The 18,537-nt window shown below is 56.8% G+C and overlaps 4 protein-coding genes across 4 annotated transcripts; 2 read left to right on the top strand and 2 right to left on the bottom strand.

Annotated features, from left to right (window-relative positions):
- Window positions 1-46: 46 nt before the first annotated feature.
- CAOG_08919 (hypothetical protein) lies at window positions 47-9,386 on the bottom strand. Its single transcript, XM_011272288.1, has 4 exons — window positions 9,055-9,386; window positions 8,219-8,402; window positions 485-8,123; window positions 47-397 (listed from the first exon to the last, which is right to left on the bottom strand). Exons 1-4 carry the CDS (start codon window positions 9,344-9,346, stop codon window positions 248-250), a joined length of 8,265 nt encoding a protein of 2,754 aa, XP_011270590.1. The 5' UTR covers window positions 9,347-9,386; the 3' UTR covers window positions 47-247.
- Window positions 9,387-9,673: 287 nt separating this feature from the next.
- Window positions 9,674-12,842, top strand: CAOG_05815 (hypothetical protein). Its single transcript, XM_004345355.2, has 11 exons — window positions 9,674-9,725; window positions 10,150-10,269; window positions 10,654-10,872; window positions 10,957-11,234; window positions 11,344-11,482; window positions 11,577-11,612; window positions 11,698-11,799; window positions 11,900-12,044; window positions 12,154-12,227; window positions 12,309-12,410; window positions 12,500-12,842. The coding sequence occupies exons 1-11, from the start codon at window positions 9,714-9,716 to the stop codon at window positions 12,740-12,742; spliced, it is 1,470 nt and encodes a 489-aa protein (XP_004345405.1). The 5' UTR covers window positions 9,674-9,713; the 3' UTR covers window positions 12,743-12,842.
- Window positions 12,843-12,906: 64 nt separating this feature from the next.
- On the bottom strand, window positions 12,907-15,741 carry CAOG_05814 (hypothetical protein). Its single transcript, XM_004345354.2, has 2 exons — window positions 13,446-15,741; window positions 12,907-13,355 (listed from the first exon to the last, which is right to left on the bottom strand). The coding sequence occupies exons 1-2, from the start codon at window positions 15,510-15,512 to the stop codon at window positions 13,182-13,184; spliced, it is 2,241 nt and encodes a 746-aa protein (XP_004345404.2). The 5' UTR covers window positions 15,513-15,741; the 3' UTR covers window positions 12,907-13,181.
- Window positions 15,742-16,130: 389 nt separating this feature from the next.
- Window positions 16,131-18,453, top strand: CAOG_05813 (hypothetical protein). The gene is made up of 10 exons (XM_004345353.2): window positions 16,131-16,304; window positions 16,583-16,644; window positions 16,759-16,877; window positions 17,005-17,086; window positions 17,198-17,335; window positions 17,418-17,519; window positions 17,604-17,691; window positions 17,760-17,830; window positions 17,940-18,134; window positions 18,228-18,453. Exons 1-10 carry the CDS (start codon window positions 16,211-16,213, stop codon window positions 18,294-18,296), a joined length of 1,020 nt encoding a protein of 339 aa, XP_004345403.2. The 5' UTR covers window positions 16,131-16,210; the 3' UTR covers window positions 18,297-18,453.
- The last annotated feature ends 84 nt before the right edge of the window (window positions 18,454-18,537 follow it).

Here is an 18,537-nt window from a genome sequence, read left to right as displayed (position 1 = left end):
CGAACAGAGTAAGCAGGGGGAAAAAGAAGAAACAAGAAACAAGAACAAGCAGCAAAATTTGATTCATTTTGATAATGTACAGCAAACATCACAAACCAAAAGACAAAGGTCGAGAAAACCCCAAACAAACTCACCATGTCAAAGAAAACAAGCAAAAGGAACAAAACAAACAGAGAGGGCTTAAGGGGAAAAAAGGGACAAAGGACCAAGGAACTGAAACAAACAAACAAACAAAAACCGCATTCTTTTACTCGTTCGAGGTGATTTCATCCGAGAAAGGCTTCAGGGAATCGTCGTCATCGCTCTCGGCAGAGCCTTGAGCGCGCGGAATCAGCACGCGACGAGTGTAGTCGATCAGCGCACGCGAGTGATCCGTGGACAGGAGCTTGGCAACGCTCTGTGGAACAAACAAGCAAGCAAAATACCACGAGTCAATAAAGATCAACGATAACACCAAACAACCAACAACAGACACGACACTCACCATCATCTTCTCCTCGCCGTTCTTGGCATCAATGAGGTAGATGAGAGCACTCTCGGCAGCCAGGCGCACGGCAGTGTTCTTCTCACGAACAGCATCGACCATGGGAGGGACGAGGATCTTGACCTGGTTGGCGACAGAGCCGCGCGTGCTGGGCGTCTTGGCGAGAACCTTGACGGCGCGGATGGCGACCAACTTGACGTCGCTCGAGCCCTGCTTCAGCGCGAGGCCGAGAGCCTCGATCAAACCAGCAGGCACGACGCTTTGGTTGATGGCGGCAAAGTGCTGCAGGATGGCAGCAATCGAGTGGACGGCAGCGGTGGAAATGGGAACCTTGTCATCGTGCAGCTGGCGAATGGACTCGCTGATGGCAGCGTCGCCATGGCCAAGACCAAAGACGCGCTCGGCACCCTCGCGCAGGATTGCAGAAAGGGTGACGGCAAGACCATGTCGTCGCAGCCAGTCGTCGTCGGCGCTGGCGTTGTCCTGCAGCAGCGGGCGGGAGTAGGCCTCAAACTCGTCGTCGTTCAGGAACTTGGACACGGCGCCAATAACCTGGGCAGCGGCAAAGCGGACCGAGTCGTCGTTGTCGCCCAGCAAGGGGAACATGGTGTCGAGCAGAGTCTTCTTGACCGGCTCTCCCATGCTGGCGCCGGCTTGCGAGATGGCGCCAAACAGCGCTCGGAGCATGGACTCTTGCACCGTGCCAGACACAGCCTTGACGTTTGTGTGCAGCTCGATGAGCAGAGGATCAACGCGCGTGTGCAGGGAAATCAACTGCGTGAGAGCGTTCGAAGCGCGGACACGCACCACCTTGGTAGGGTCGTGCAGAGCCTTGATAAAGGTCGTCTGCAGCTGCGGCAGGAACGGCTTGAGCATGATGCCAACGCGCGCGATGAGAAGCGTGAGCGTGTCCAAGATGGCAGCCTTGACTTGCCACGAGAACTTGTCGCCCACAACGCGAATCAGCGGGCCGGTGATCTGGATGACGTACGGCTTGAGCGCGGCAGGGTCGGTCAGGCGGATGAGGTCACCAAGGCCGGCAGCAGCCTGCTCCTTGGTTTCGGGAGAGCCGTAGATGAGTCCGTGCAGGAACATGGGGAGGATGGAGCCAATGCCCTTTTGCACGGCAAAGCCCTTGACCTGGGACACGGGCCCGCCAACGCCGTTCTCCGTCATGTGCTTGATGGTGCGGCGCACGTTCGGAATGTGCTGCGTCATCTCGTCCTTGTCAATGCTCTTGGTCGCGGCAGCGAGGGCATTCCATGCGGCGAGCACGACGCGGTCGTCGGCGTCGACAAAGCGGCGGAGCAGCGCATCCATGATGGGCGTGAGGTGGGGCGACCAGTCAAACTCGGACTCGTCGCAAAGCGCGAGCAGGAGGTTGGCCGCGGCAAGGCGACGCGAAGCCTGTTGCGGGTGCTTGAGGGCGTCCAGCAGGTCGGCGACGAGGAGGCGCATACCAGCCTCGTTGTCGACGCCGAGCACAAGCGCCTTGGCGGCGTCCTCAATGTCGTGCATCGAATCGGACGAAGCACCGCTGCAGATGGCGTCCAGCAGCGCTGGCAGAATGGCGCTCAAATGCTTGTTCAGCGCCGAGCCGGCGACGGAGGTCAGTGCGGCGAGCGCACGCGCGTGGCTGGCGGTGATGGGCAGAACGAGCAGCTTGGGCACGAGGAAGGGCAACACAACGTGGCTCTTGACAGCCATGATTTGGCGCAAACCATCCAGGGCGAAAGGCGCCACGTTCGGGTCTTGGAGAGACTCGAGCAGCGCGGGGACAATGTCGTCGATGGTCGAGTTGCCCACAACGCGGAAGAGATGGTCGAACGTCTGGGCGGCAGACTCGCGCACCTCGGGGAGCGGGTCGCACAGGGCCTTGCGAACCGCCGGAATGAGCTGGCCGACATAGACCAGGATGTGATCCTTGCTGGTGGTCGACATGATTTCGCTCAAGCCGACGCAGACACCCTGGCGGCGAGCAGAGTCTTCGGACTCGAGGCCTTGCTCAATCATGGGAATAATCTCGGGGAGCACACGATCGCCGAGCTTGCGCACGAGATCGCCAAGAGTGCGAGCAGCGACTGTGCGCTGGTCGTAGCTCTTGCTGGCCAGGAAGCCCAGCAGCAGCGTCATGAGCGTGGTGAGCACCTCGCGGAGCGTGCGAGGCGTGTTGGTCACGATGGTCTTCCAGACGTGCAGCGAAGCCTGGCGGACGATGAGCGCAACGTCGGAGCGAGCCATGTACAAGCCAGCAAGCACGCGGTTGCGGCGCTCCTCGCCCAGCGAGGCGAGAATGGCCAGACGAGCGTCTTCGGTGCCGAACGTGTCGTCTTCATCACTGACCGTGGTCTTCTTGCCAGACAGACCAGAGATGCGATACAGCAAGTCACCGAGAAGCTGAACGGAGCACTGACGAATACGCCAGTTGTCGTCAAACAGACCGCGCTCGAGCTCGGGCAGCAAGAGCGTGACGGAGGTCTGGGCAAAGTAGTTGATAATCATCTGACCGCCACGGAGCGCAGCGTCGCGCACAGCCTCGCTCTCGTCGGCCAAGCCCTTGAGCACAGGAGGGAGCACCGTGTTGATGAAGGGCTTGAAGGACTCGCCAAACGTGCCCGGAAGGAAGACAAAGAGCATGAGGTAGCCTTCGCGCACCACAGTCTTGCCACTGGTCGCGTTCTGGAGAATGTCAGGAATGAGGGCCTCAAGGCGCTCAACACCCAGGGCAGCGAGCACCTCACTGAGACCCTGCGCGGCACCAGCGCGGTCGACGGCGCTGGTCTCGGAGCGAATCGTGTCCAAGAGCCACGGGAGCAGCTCGGCAAACTTGTCTTCACCAATGCCCTTGACGAGGGTGCCGAGAGCGCGCGCAGCAATGCCGCGGACCTCGGGAATGGGATCGAGCAAGACTTGCTTGAGACCGGGCAGCAGGCTGGAGAGGTAGGGGAGCAAATCCTTGTGGTCTGCGAGCGAGCTCATGTTGCCGATAATCTGGGCCGCCATCTTCTTGGTCTCGGTGGCGCGTTCCCTGAGGGCGCGCTGCAGAATGGGCATGATGAGCGCGAGGGACGGGGCGTCGATAAAGTGCACAAAGGCAGTCTCGAGCAGCGTGGACAGGGCTGCCTGGGTCTTGGCGTTGGGGTCGCGGAGCGCATCGAGCAGCTTTTGCACCATGCCCTGGATTTCCGGGTTGCGGATGACAGAGCCGATGAGACGCAGGGCGTCCTCGCCAGCCTCCTGGACCTTGGCGTGCGAGTCGGTCAAGACCTCTGTCAGCTTGGGCACAATCATGGGCAGGCAGGACGAGAGCTGCTTGGGCGCGCAGTACGACATGGCGCCCAAGAGCTCGACCGAGCCCTGCTTGGTGCGCCAGGCGTTGTCTTCCAGCGCATTCAGCAGCGACGGGAGGACAAGCTTGACACCATACGCACTGAGGTTGGTCATGATGGCCTTGGACGTGTCCTGGGTGGCGGCGCGGACGTCCTTGTTGCCGTCGCCAAAGCAAACGAGCAAGTGCGGCAGAATGTGGATAATGTACGGCTCAAACAGGCGGCCGAGCGTGTTGCACAGAATCTCAAAGGCGAGAAGGGCACCTTCGCGATGGCGCGGCACCTTCTTGTCCTGGATGGCGTCCTGCAGGGTGGGCATAATGTTAAAGTCCTTGAGAGCGCCAATGCCCTTGCCCTTCACAATGCCGCCGAGACCATAGGCCGCACCACGGCGAATGGCGTAGCGCTCGCCTTCGAGCAAGCTGTGGAGCATGGACTGGACGTACGACTGAATGTCGCCAGCAATGGCAGGCACGAGCGGGGGCAGGCACTTGGAAACGGCCTCCTGCACTTGCTGCGAGGGCGTCTCGAGCGCCGAGACGAGCTTGGCAAAGATTGGCGGAATCTTTGGGTCGCTGGCGTCAAGATGGCGGGCGAGCGAGCCCAACAGCACGACGACGGATTCGCGGATGCGGTCGTGCTTTTCGGACGGCGGCGCGGCGGAATCGAGGTACTGCTCAAAGACGGGCAGAATGTGGCGAATGTGCTGCTTGCCGTGGGCGTCGAGAGCCGTCTGGCCAGCATCGAGCATGCGCTGGCGGACGTCCTCGGACGAGTCACCGAGGGCGTCGCCGTTGACGAGGAATTGGAAAAACTCGAGCACCTGCGCGTCACCGAAATGCGGCGACATGGCGGCGAGCGCCAGCGCAATGCCGCTGCGGGACCACCACGGCTCTTGCCACTCGCGGTTGACCAGGTTGCCGAGCATGTCGCGCTCGGGCTCGGGCGCACGCAGCAACTCGGCGTACAGCGCAATGAGGCGCGAGGTGATGCGAGGGACGGCGTTTTCGCTGCCAGAGCCCACAAACAGGCCAACGGCGTTGGCAATGGCGCGGGCGGCGGCAACGCGCACATGCTCTTCGCTGCTCAGAACACTGTCAACAAAGAGATCGCAGTGCGCAGGTTGGAGCTGCAGATGACGCGAGTCCCACAGGTGCTTGGCAAAGCCCATGTTCTTCTCCTCCGAGTCCGACTGCGCGAGCCAGATGAGGACGAGCGCGGGCGCCGAGTCCTTGTTGATGGGGACATGGGCCAGAGCTTCGAGGGAGGACTCGCGGACGGTGGGAGAGGCCGAGAGAACGGCGTCGAGGAGCGCCTGGACTTCGACGGGGGTGGCAGAGTCGCCCATGGACTGCGCCAGCTTGACCAGCGCGCCAGAAGCCTCCTTTTCGAGGCGGTTGTGGCGAACAATCACCACGAGAAGCAGCTTGATCAAATCCAAGCGAGGCAGCTCGCGCTGGTTGCCCAGATCGACGTGGAGCGCTGCGGCGCGGAAGGCCTGGTGCGCCAGCTGGAGGGTGGCCTTGGGGTCGAGCAGAACCGATCGCAGCAAGGGCAAGCAGATGGCAAACTCGCCGGCAGGGAGCAGTCGAGCGTCGACAAACACGGAAATGCGGCCAACGACGCGAGCAACCAGATGGGCGAGGGGCTCCTGGGTCCAAGCTTGCGGCAGTGGCGCGTACACGCGAGGCTGGATGCTGCGCAGCGTGGCGTAGAGCAGAGAGCGGGCGACGCGACTTAGCCGGCCAGCAACGTGGGCGGTGGCATCAGCGTGCGCATGAGCAGGCAAGGGCAGCTGGGCTTGCACATGGAGGGGCTCCTCAAGCGTCAGGAAGGTGGTGACGGCTTCCTCTGAAACGAGTGGCGAGGAAAAGAGCGGCAGCAGTGTGGAGACAATGGCCGGCAAATGCTCGTGGACCTCCAGGACTGGAAGCAGACCACTCGTGGTGCGTGGGCTGCAAGTGTGGATCATGGTGCGGGCGAGGGTCAGCGCAGTGGAGACAGAGGTCGAGACGCAGTTCACCTTGGCGCGAGTCTCGGACTCGGCTTGCAGTTGCTTGGCCACCATTTCTTGCTGCTTTTTGGACAGCTCGACCTTGGGAGCACCGGCTTGGCCAGAGGCGGCAGCCTTCTTGGCCGCAATCTCAGCCTTGACCTTGGCATCCCAGGCGGCCGTCTTGGACAGACCCGAGGTTGAGGCGGCGTTCTCGGTCGCCTCCTTGATGAGGTCGCGGTTGTGCAGGGTGCCTTCGGGAGTCTTCCAGATGGCAACGTCCTCCTCACCCACGCCGGCAACGAGAGCGCTGTCGGCGCCAGACGTGATGCGACGAATGAGCGCAGAGAGGACTGGATTCGGGCTGATGCGAATGAGCGAGGCAAGAGCGCGGGAGGCGGCCTGTTGGGTCGCAGCGTCGGCGTTGCCCAAGCCCTCGGGGCCCTGGACAAGATCGAGCAAGCGCTCAACGCGCGGCACGACAAACTCGGCGGCGTCGACCTTGTTGCGGGTAAGGATGGAAATCCACACGGACGGGTGGGCGGCAGAGACGACTGGCAAGGTGGGGTGATGGGCGAGCATGAGCGACCCGAGCGCCGCGGCTTCCTTGTCAGCACCTGAGGCAGTCGCGGACAGCGCGGTGACAGTGAACAGGGCGTTGGAGAAGACGGTGGGGAGTCCCGCGAACTTGAAGGCGCTCACGCGCAGTGCGTCCAACAGGCGCGTCAGGGTGGCCTTGGCGTTGACAAACGAGAGCACGGCCGAGAAGAGCTCGCGCGCATGCTTGCGGACAGACCAGCTGGAGGCGCCGAGGAGCTGAACAACAGCAAGGCTGAGGGCAGTGGCATCCGCCTCATTCAAGCGAGCTTCGTGAGCACGGAGCAGCTGGGCAGCCAGATCCACCTCTGCTGCCAAGTCCTTGTCGGGAGTGGCGGCAATCAGCTTGTCCGTGAGAATCAACTTGGACTTGGCGTCGAACAGCGTCTCCCAGAACTTGTCAGCGCCGAGCTTGGCCTCGATGCTCACGTCAGCGCCCAGCAGGTACAAGAGGACGGTGGCAGCGACGACCGCATTGCTCGAAAGCTGGAGTTGGGTCTGTGTCTTGGCGGCGCGCACCACGCCAAGCAGCGCATCGGTGAAGATGCCGGCAGCAGCGGCGGCAACCGTGGGGCTGGCCTTTGTGGCTGCAGCCAGTGCGTTCAAGTAACCGCGGGCAATGGCGGGCTTGGCCGACTTGATGCCTTCGGAGAAGAGCGTGCTAACAGATGCGGGGAAGGAGGAGAGATGCGCGGCCCAGATGGCAATCGTGTCCAAGATTTGCGCGATGGTGCCGTCGTGCGTTTCCTTGGCGAGTGCCGCTGCGAGCTTTTCAATGGTGGTGACTGCCACAGTGTGCTTGGCAGCAGCCACGAGCTGAGCGTCGTGGACCAGAGCGATGGCCTCCAGAACGCTGGCACGGTGCTCGAAAGCAGTGAGCTTGCCGTGCACGCCGTTCAACACGTCAAAGAGGTTGGCGAGGATGCTGTCCACGGCCGCGGGGTCGGACGATTGGCGAGCCAGGTTGCGGAAGAGCAGGCAGGCGTCGGCGCGCACGCTCTCGTCGTTGGCCTTGAGTTGCGTGCAGAGGCTCTTGGCCAGCTGCGCCGCGTACTTGCTCAAGTCGATGCGAACGGCGCCCAAGATGCCAGCAATCGCGTTGAGCACGACTTCGGGGTTGCGCAAGACGGCCTTGTCGATGGCCGTGAGCATGGACGAGGCAAACTCGTCGTGCGAAACCAGGCGCACAATGGCCAGCGAGAATTGCACGACGTGGCCGGCCGGGCGCGTCTTGGTTGTGACGGTGGTCTTGAGCAGAAACTCGATCGCCGCCTTCTTGTGCGCGTCCAGAAGAGCCTGGCAGGCAGCGACGTTGGCAGGCACTGGCGATGCTGTGGCGGTGGCGTCTCCAGTTGTTGCAGGCTTGGGGACGCGTGAGGCAACGCGCGTAATGTATGCAATCGTCTGCGACAGCAAGAGCAGAGCAGGGGCGGTCGGCGTCAGCGCAAGCAGGCGTTCCAGCACGACTTTGACGAGGTCGTGGTGCGCGGGGCTGGCGCGGCGTGCCGAGCTGCGTCGGAAGAGCGCAGACACGCGAGCAGCAGCCGAGCGCTGAACGGACACGCGGGGCGTCACCAAGCAGCTTTCGAGGAGCTGCGCAAGGCTCTCCAGCAACGAGTCGAGCTTGGCGGTTTGCGCCGACGTGTTGAGCACGGGGAAGGCGTGTTTGAGCACGGCGCATGCCCACGACAAGTAGACCAGGAAGGCAGGTTGTGAGGTGCTGTTGAAGAGGAGGGGCGGGTAGAGGGGTTGTTGGTGAGTATAGGAGAGAGAGAGAGGATCGGTTTCGAGGGTGATTGATTCAATCCATCTTACGAGAGAACGGCAGTGACACTTCGCTTGGCGGCGGCTGCAAGTGCTGTGATGATGGCTGGCAAAGCAGCATCGGGGTGTGTAGTAATCAGCGCAGCGAGGACGTCTTCGACGGCGCGTCGTGACTCGCGGTCGGCGTAGCGGAAGGCCGTGTCGAAGAGTTCTTGAACGAGCGCGCGAACGTCGTCTGGAAGAGTCGAGCCAGGAAGCAAATGCAATAGCAAGTGATGATTCAATCGAAGGTGAGTGCGACAAATGTGCATGATGGGTTGGCAGGGATGGGTCAAAGTGAAGCAACGATTGCAAAACCCAGTCGAGTCGAGGGTCAGTCGGTCCAACCCTAACCCTAACCCCATCCCCCTTCTGAATCAAAAGTAATGAAGATGCGTTTTGCTTTCAGTGTGAATTGTGAAGGTGAGAGTGAGTTGCATGAGTGAGTCGCTGCATTACACAATCACAGTGACAGTGTACTTCATCCATCTCCATGGTCGTGCAAGCCCACAAAGTCACTCTGATTCCACCAAATAGTGAAACGGGGTGAGTATCAATGTGTTTGGCTGGACTGGACTGGACTGGACCGGACTGGACTGGAGTGGAGTGGGTTGATGGAGAACTGACAGGAAAGCGAGAGATCGCTCAAAACACATGGTGGGACAAGTTGGAATCGAGCTCAATAGAACGAGATGGGGAGGAAGGGGGGTGGGGTTCAGGGAAAGGGCAGAGCGATGGGAGAGCAAACAAAAGGTAGGGGATGATGAAGCGGATGGGCGGTCGAGTGGAGCGATGGAAGGGGAAGGGAGGGATTGGATTGAAGTGGCATTGGATTGAGGGACACCCACCGTCGTCCAATGCAGCAGCAGCAGCAGCAGGAGCAGCAGCAGCACTGTCTGAAGTAGAAGCAACATCAGCAGGAGCAGCAGCAGCAGCAGCAGCAGCATCCGACGTCGCCGAGGCCGAGGCAGCAGGGAGCACAATCGAACGCAGCAGTGCAATGCGCGCCTTGGTGCTCGACGTGCTCAGCTCGCAGCGGGCGCGGTCAACAACGCTCAGGCGCGCAAGCTGAAGCGCAAGGCTCAGTGGCTCATCACCATCGGTCGGATCAGTGTCGGCAGAACCGGGCGTCGACGACATGATTGTTATGTTCAATGGAAAATCACAAAGGAAAAAAGAAAAAAAAAAAAAAGATCGACTGAAGAACTGACTACATTGGAGATGGATGAACTGAAACAGACAGGCCATGATTGCTGGGAGAATGTGATTTGGGTTGAGATGGAGCAGAGCGGCCGGCAATGAAGAGGGAAGGGCGAATGAATTCCCGGCTTTCAATCTCACAGAGAAAACCGCTGACCGCTCTTCTGCTCCATCCTCGGCCTTTAGCATTGTCGAGCCAATCTTGCACCGACACGATGACATGAATGCTCGTTGCTGCATCCCAGAAACAGGGTCCAGTCGCCGATACTTGCCACTCTACTTTTTGTTATTTGGATTTCTTCCTCAAATGTCTGCGAATGTATGTCTATTGACCTGACCTCGCATTCCCCATCGCTACTGAGCGATTCCCAACCCCTACAACCAAGTGCATTATGAGCGGGTGCTGGATGTGTGTGTGTGGATGCATTTTCAAGCGTATGAGTCGTCGCAGAGAAATGCATCAGATGAGTTTGACAGTTTTTTTTTGGCGCTTTCCTGACTACGAAGCAGCGCCTTTCCACCGCTTCACTCACGCTCTTCTCCATGCTGCGTCTACTCTCCCCACCCTCCTTCGGTCTCACCCTGCCTCCCCTTTGCGTCCACCCCTATTCGGCTTCTCCATTTTTGATATGGATCACCGACCAACCCTCTTGAATTTTTGAAATAATCAAGGTTTTTTTTTTTTTTTTGTATTTTCGCTCACTTTTTTACTTTTTTTTTTCTTGTTTGGCTCAATCTCACAGCACAAGTCTGGCTGGCTGCTCTACCGCTTTGGCAAGGGCATCATCGACGCGTCTGCCCCGTCCCCAGCGCTCCAGGAGGTCTGGGTCGAGCTCAAGGACGATCGCCTCGTCGCAAAGAAGGTTGGTTTTTTCATTTTTTTATTTCGATTTTTTTTTTCTTTTTGGTTCCTTCGACGAGCTCTCTTTCTCCTCGCCGGCCACAGCCAGTCCAGTCCAGTGCAGTCCAGTCAACAAGGAGCAAACGCACAACATGGCAGCACTTCAGTCCACAGACAGCGGGGAGGACCACCAGTCGTTGCGTTGCGGAATCTACGTTACCACACGAGGGCGGATGAAATAGGACCTGTCAAAACCCAAACATGGAGTTTATGCCTTCTTTTCCTTTTTCTCATTCTTTTTGTCTGGTTCTTATTTTTTTCCGATGCTCTTTTGTTTGTTGTACTTTTGGTTTCTTATTTCCTATCCGAGTTGCTGTTCTCACGACGTTGAATTTACTTTTGACAGCTCACAGACAAGAGCGGCATTGTGGCTGCGCCGGCAAGCTCAGGACGCGCTTCTGTCGTCAATGACTCTGATACTCGCTCCGTCAAGGTCGTCAAGAGCGCCACTGGTCTCGACTTTTCCATCAAGGGCGGCTCCGAGCACAGCCTGCCAATCCTGATTTCGCGCATTTTCGAGAACGGCGCCGCTGCCAAGACTGGCGAGCTCCACACTGGCGACACTGTATGCGAAACTGCGCGAAACTGAAGCCATGGTGGTTGTTGTTCTTGTTGCCCGTCTCTCATTCTGTGTGTATGCGTGACGCAGATCCTGGAAGTCAACGGTGTCAACCTGGAGAACGCTACGCACGAGCAAGCCGTCGCTGCGCTCAAGGGCGTCGACCGAATTGCCATCATCAAGGTGCGCTTCAACAGCCAGGCCTCGGCTCACCTCGGCGAGCAGGTCGACACCAAGAAGAAAGCCTCGGCTGCGTCTGCTTGGAGCGACGCGGGCGCCCCCGACCCAACCAAGCTGTCCGAGTTCCACTCGGTCTCCCTCCACAACGTGATTATCACCCGTTACGCTGCTCGCACAGACAACTTTGTGTACGTCGAGTCGCGCGCGCGCGAAGAGTGAACGTTGCTGTGCGCACGCAATTCTTTGTCTGGAGGGGGTGCTCACTTTAGTTGGTCTTTGCGTTTTGCGACACACCAGCGACAACTCTGTCATCATCCGCGCGCCTGACAACATTACTGCGATTGAAATTGTTGGTCGCAACGAGGAGGAGATTAACGAATGGTTCAACCAGCTCTCCAGGGCTGTTTCCAACCTGCACCTTCACACTCTGAGCTTGGTAAGAAATTCTGACCGTCAACCAGCGATCGACAACATGAGGCAGCAACCCTCACCTCTTCTGATGCATTGTTTGACGATGTTGGCATGCGCAGCAAAGCAAGAATGTTCCCGAGCCGTTCAGCGGCAAGGTACGGCCAAATTTGCAGATTTTTTCTTTTGATTCTGCCGTTTTGAATCAAAAACTCACATTGCATGTCTGATTCGGAATTGTAGGTCAAGAAGGCTGGCTTCATTTCTCAGTACGTCGAGGGCGTCTGGCGCTACTACTTTGCTGTCATCACCGATTACGATTTCAGCCTCTACCTGACTGTTCCGGTAAGGCGGGGGGCGGTTTGGTTTTGGCCTGATTTGACTCCCTCCCTGGTTTCGGAGCTGACATCTGCACGAACATCCAAAACCAATCACTTCAACACAGTCAACCCTGTCGCGCCCGCAAAAGAGCTACTCGTTGGTCGACTCGCGTCTGTTTGTGGTGGACGAGCCCTCGCGTCGCGTCGATCGCAAGGAGTGGGGCATTATTCTGTACACTGCCACTGGTTACGCTCTTCATTTTGCTGGTGGTGAGTAGCAAAAGGAGCGTTTTCATTTGAGGTAGAGGTTCCGTTTGGCATGAAATTCATGTGTTTTGCCATTTTTTTCTGTTTTGGTGCCTTCCCTCCACACACACAGAGAGCAAGGAGGACCGCTTTGCCTGGGTGAAGGCTCTGCACAGCAGCACTCTCCGCGCCGCCCGTATCAGCGAGGTGAGTTTTATTGAGCTGCTGTGTTGCAATTTTCTGTTTTGAACACGTTGTTTCGCTTGCTGACTTGTTTTCTCGCGACAGAGCCTGATCTTTGAAGGCAACTACCACGCGAACGAAGTCGCGCTATCCCTCCTCTGGGATGACGGCCTTAAGCTCTCCAAGAACATTGATGGCGTTCTTCGCGTAAGTTTGCACCTGTTTTTTTTTCCTCGGCGCAATCTGCATCATTACTTCTTCTTGCTGACCCACTCCAAAAATCCTTTGTATCACAGGGCGAGGTGTGGAAGTACAAGCTCAGCCAGCTCGTCGCTTCCAGCCACCAGGGCAACAAGCTGGTGCTTGTGTTTGCACCGAGCAACGGGCGATCGAACGAAACGGTCACAGAGGAGATTGAGTTTGCAAACGTCCGGTCCGTCATGCACACCTTGTACAATGTTTTGCAGGCGAAGGTGTCGGAACTCGAGCCCATCATTTCGCCCGCCATTCAGCCGAAGGCTGCTGCCATCCGCGCTTAAAACCTCTTCTATGTGGACACTGACTGGACAAGTGTCTTTTTTGCTTTTTGTGATTGAACTTTTGACTTTTGAGCATGAATTAAACAAAAATACTACGCCACGAAGCTTTGGTTCAACGCTATCAGACGACTGTGATCAGCGGGTCGAATGGAACAAATTGTGAAGCCAACGGCGACAAACCAACAACATTTATCAAACATCAAAGCAAGGAGCAAGAACACATTGACAATTCGAAACAACAACAACAAAAAGCAACAAGTGGTGGCAGCAACAAGTCGTGGTCTTCAAAACAGGCCCAAGACAACAGTCATGGCAAGCTGACCACCAGAAACAATGCATGACTAATGAGAAAAATCAATCAATTTTGGCGCAAGAGATGGCATGGCGCAAGAGACGGAGAAGAAAAAAAAGGGATGAGAGTAATGCATCAATGGGTCGCTCAAGGCATGGCCCACTGCGGCAAACCGGCGCAGACAACTGTCGCAGGGTAGCAGTTCGCCATCACACAGTTGTGGCAGGCCGTACTCGCCGCCACGTCACAAGCAACGCATTTCGCTGCAGCACATGTAGTCTCCGCTTCCCAGCACGAGGAACATGGCAGAGACAAGCCAGTCTGCGGACAACAAGGTGAAACAAATAAAGTGAGTTGGATAGCAAAAAACATATAAAAAAAACCTCGTGACAGCCACCCCCAAAAACTCACCGCCGTTGCAACACAGGTGGTCGTGCACTTGGCACGAGTGAGACACTTGACAAAGCAGCTGTTCAGCGCGCTGCGAAGCGTCGAACTCTCGCTCTTGAACAGCGCAACGTCAGCGGGGTTGCCGCATGTGCCGTTCACTTCGGTGACGATTCCAACCTCCAGACTGAAATTTCCAGGACCGATGAGGTTTTCAGCGCGAATGCGGTAGTTGTACACGGTCGCAGGCAACAGGCCCTGCCCATTGTAGTCGTCCGTAAAGTTGAGCGAGAGATCCGAGTGGATGGTGGCGATGGGCGAGTCGTTCCACCAGTCGTCGCGCTGCAGGGTGTACCGCTGAATGGGCGAGCCCTTATCGTCGGGCGGGGTCCAGCCCAGACTGATCGAGTTTCCAGTGATGGCGAGTTCGACGGGCGGAGGCATGGTTGCGGGGACACCGGCGCTGAGCGTCTGGAAGCACTCGGCGGCGGAAAACTCGCTCCAGCCTTGCGAATTCTTGGCCCGAACGGCCACACACACGCGATCGCCGGCGGAGAACATGCCGAGTGTGCACGCGAGCGTGGGGGTGTCGCACAGATTCGTCAGCTCTGCGTGCGAGCCGTTCAAGGAGGTAATGTTGGCATTCATGTCGTAGAGGGTGACAATGGCGCCACCATCGGACGCTGGCGCAGTCCATGCAATCGTGGCATACGTGACGTCCACGAGCACGGAAGCAGGGTGCCCTGGGGCGCTCGAGACGGTGGCCTTGTTGGTGTCTGTGTGGAAGGTGAAGGTGGACGACCAGTTGCTCATGCCGACAATGTTGGACGCAGCAGCTTGGATGTCGTAGCTCGTGCCTTCGCTGAGGTCGATGATGGACCACTGCTGCACCAGAACTGGGTACAGAGGGATCCACTGGTTTGACGACGACGGCTTGTACTGCAAAAAGTAGGCGAGGATGGGGGCACCCTGACCGTTCGCATTGTTCCATTCAATGGAAATGGTCTCGGTGCTTGAGCCGGTTGGGACGATGGACGTCGGCGGGAGCGGCGGATCGGGCGGGAGCGTTGTGACGCATGAGACGGCAGAAAAGTTGCCAATGCCTGCCACGCTAGCAGCACGGACGGCGTAGCAGTAGGTGGTGGATGCGTTCAGGTTGATGTCGTAGAAGGTCAGCAGCGGTCCACGGTATGCGCGAAGGAAGGTGCAAGGGGCTGGGTCGGCGGCATCGATGGACAGTGCTGCGCCGGAATCAGAGTCTGCATCTGCGGTGGCATCGTCTTGCTTTCGAGCAGTCGTGTCGGTGTCAGTGTCGGGAAGGGTGCCATTGCCGCCATTGCAGCGCAAGAGCTCATAGTACGAGATTGGATCGGTGCCGGACGAGTTCGGGGGCTCCCAGACCAGCTGGATGTGCGTCGAGTTGATGGCTGTGGCCGCGGGTGGGTCTGGGATGCCTGGTCCGACGACGACGGTCGGGGTGCCGTTGTTTGCATCGACGGCAGGGAGGATGACCCAGTAGACGAGCGCTCCAACGCCGGCGCCGAGCAGCAGCATCAGGATGATTGAGATGAGGCAGACGCGCGGCGTGCAGCACCTGCAGCACAGCTCGCAGACTGGCTCTGGCGGCAACTTGCGGAGCTCGCCGTTAATGTTCGTGTAGCGGACGGGCTGGAAGCCAGTGCTCGACGGGGCGCTGCCAAAGCCATTGGAGCTGCTTGTTCCACTCCCGCGCTTGAAGCGGCCGTTGCTGCTGTGCGAGCCACCGCTGCTGGCACCGTAGCCGCCACCCGTGTGGCCAGCGACAGAGGGGCTCGAGCCATACAGGCTCGCGGACGAGGACGCCGAGAGCGAGCCGAACGAGGACGGGCGCTGCGGAGCCGGGCGGTTGAAGGCGTCCGACTGGAGCAGCGACGACTCCTCGTCCGTGAAGGACAGCTCGCGCGTAGTGGCAAAGCGCGCAGCAGACGGCGTCGACGACTTTTTGCGGCCGCCCGTCATGAAGGCAGGCATCATGTCGCTGGCCGAGGACGATGCAGCAGCAGCAGGAGCGCCGCCATTTCCAGGCGACCGGGCGTACGGCGGCGACGACATTCAAACAAAAAGCAAAGCAAAGCAGCGAGCGATCAAAGAAGGAAGGGGAAAATAGTAGTAGATGACGGAAGCTCAAGGCAGGGTGTGAGTGAGTGAAGTGAGTGAGTGAAGTGAAGTGAGTGAAGTGAGTGAGTGAAGTGAGTGAGTGTGGCTGTCGATTGGATTCAAAAAGAAAAAAAAGAAAGAAAAAAAAAAAGCAATGCAATTCCAAACGAAATGCAAATGCAAATTCAATTGGAAATGACTGAAGATTCAAGATTGGTGAATATGAATGAAGGCAAGAAACAGAAGCAATCGATAGATCGCAGATGAATGAGTGATGAAGTGAATGAAGAAGTGAATGAAGTGAGTGAATGAAGTGATGAATGAGGGCGTCTGCTGATGATATTTGAGCGCGCATCTTGTGACTTTTGACTCGAAAGTGCCGCTCTGTCCCCTCTTTTCCCATGCTTTGGCTTCTTGGCTTGCTTCTTTTGTAGTTGGTTCTGATCAACGGAGGGAATTGTCGGGATATTCACAAAAACGCATCCTGTTCATCTTCCATCGAGAGTTGGCATGCTCAATGCAAACATGCTTCAACGCAGCACAATGCGATTGCAGCCATTTCAGTTGGATTCACTCCTTCTTTTTTGTTGTTGATTCTTCTCTTCACTCATCTCGATTGCTCAGAAGAACAATACAAAAAAAACATCCCATTCATGACGGCCTCGTGCTCGCTGCGGTCGTTGCAGCTGCCAACGCTGTTTCCAGAGCTCGACGTGCAGCAGCTCAACCAAGCGGGGATTGTTTCTGGTGCGTGTTTCCCCTTTCGCCTCACAGCGCACTCTCTGCCCCGTCCCATTGATTGATGGCTGTCGTTCTGTCTTGCTCCTTGTGCTGCTGCTGCGCCGCGGGGCACAGGACGAGTCTGTTTGGTGTTTTCCCGCCAAAAAAAAACCAACAAAACGCGAAACAACTTGTTTCAACTTGCATGCCAGTTTTCGTTGCCCCTCAACGCAGCATGTTCCGTGACAACATTCAATGCTCAACAAACGCGTTGTATACTTGTGTGTTTGCGCGTTGGGCTTTAGCACAGGACCTGGTCGTCGCTGACGAACGCGCGCTGCAGCAAGCAACTGGGCTTCCCGCACAGGTCTGTCCACAACGCGACGACGGCTGTGGTGGTCATGACTGTTGTAGGCTCACACTGCAAGGAAATGCGTGCGTGACGTTGGTTTGCTTTCGGGGTGGGGTTGGGGGAGAGTAGCAAGTCCAGGCCATTCGTGCGTATGTCGTGCAGAGCTGTGCTGCACTTGCATTGCGGGCCGTCGACCGACTCGACCATGAGCTAGACAATCAGCTCATTCTATCAACAGGCTGTAGCAAGTACGTTCTTTGAAGTTGGATTCTGGGGCTTTGTGGTCTTCAATCGTTGATTGTTTGAGCATATTCGGCGTTCGACCTTGCGCCCAAAAAACTCACCTTGCTACGGTGCAACTCGCTCATTGTGCAGTCTCGATAGTCTATTAAGCGGCGGCATATACTCTGGAGAAATCACCGAGCTTGTTGGGCCAACATCGAGCGGCAAGACGCAGGCGAGTTCTGTTTGCTTCACTCGACCTTTGACGCGTTTTTGAGCTGTTCTGAATGGCTGTTCATGTGCAGCAGCTCAAAACCGCACAACCCCTTGTGAACTGCTTTAACAGACGTGCTTGCATATCAGCACGGCGGTGGCATGCACAACCGACTCTAATGTCATTTACATCAGCACCAATAATGAATTTTCGCCGACTCGCCTGGCTGCGATTCACCGCGGCTTTGCGACCGAAGGAGCAGACATACGAGTAAGGGAATCAAAGATTTCAGTTACCGCAGCAACTAGTTGCTTTCTCTCCATTATTTGTTGTTGGATTGCTCTTGACACAGAATTTGACAACCACGCTGGAAAAAATTCGAGTTGTATTCGTCCATGACTTGCACTCGCTGCTAACTGTGCTAGAAGAGTTGCTACAACATCTGCAAGCTCAGGTATAAACTGCCGCGGTTTTTTTTTCGCGGTGAGCAAAGCATGCTGATTGCCTCACACCAATCTCTGTTTGCTCATTCGTCCAGGATGATCAAGTAATACTGGCAAGCAAGCTCATTGTTATCGATTCGATTGCATCAGTAATATCTCCCGTGATTGGCACGCAACTCCGTGGTAGGTCGAAAGGCGAAGACAAATTTGAACGATGCAGCTGTCCGATCGCTCACTACCGTCCGATGTAGGTCATGCTCTCACAACGCGACTTGCAAGGCTTTTAAAAGTAATAGCCATGGACCACGCTATGGGCGTCTTAGTAAGGATGACAGACGGTTGAACTTGCTTTTTTTTTTTTAAAACAGTTTTTTCATTATGAGAATTCTGCTCGGCTTTCTGATCTCGTGCTCTCAATTCTCGCATGCTAGGTCACAAATTACACTGTTGGTCAGCATGATAGAGATGCCGATGGCGGGAAACGAGCTGCTCTCGGCCAGACGTGGACGCATGTGCCCAGCACACAAATCTTGTTGGGCTGGGGCAGCTTGCCAACCAAATCCGCTGCTTCGTCAAGCGCGACTCGACGAATACGCATCGCCGAGCTTCGAAAATCTCCTCGATTGGTACGTATTCTTGCAGTATTGCTTTGGTTTTGACAGCTTTTGATTGACGACTGCTTGCTCTGTTTTCTTGTTATCTTCCTGTCACTGTCACAGACCTCTGGAGTTGGTACCCCCTTTGCTATCAGTGAAAGCGGTCTAGAGAGTGTACAGTACAACGAATAAAGCGCCGACGACTGGACAAGCAAAAGAAATCGCATTGAATGACAAGAGTGAACACAAGAATAAGCCTCAAGGCAAAGTATTGACCGCATTTGGAACTGCATCAATGCTTGGGTATCGCGACACATTCAGCGTATCGATGCCTGATGCTTTTAGTCGGAAATACGAGTAGAATTGATATTCCATTACAAAACTCCAATGTATGCCCATTTATCCCGTCACTTTGCTCAACAACTATGAACGT

The sequence above is a fragment of the Capsaspora owczarzaki genome (genome assembly GCF_000151315.2).
Source record: "Capsaspora owczarzaki ATCC 30864 unplaced genomic scaffold supercont2.10, whole genome shotgun sequence".
NCBI lineage: Eukaryota > Filasterea > Ministeriida > Capsasporidae > Capsaspora > Capsaspora owczarzaki.
The sequence above is the reverse complement of the archived record's forward strand: the minus strand, read 5'-3'. Positions and strand labels throughout refer to the sequence as shown.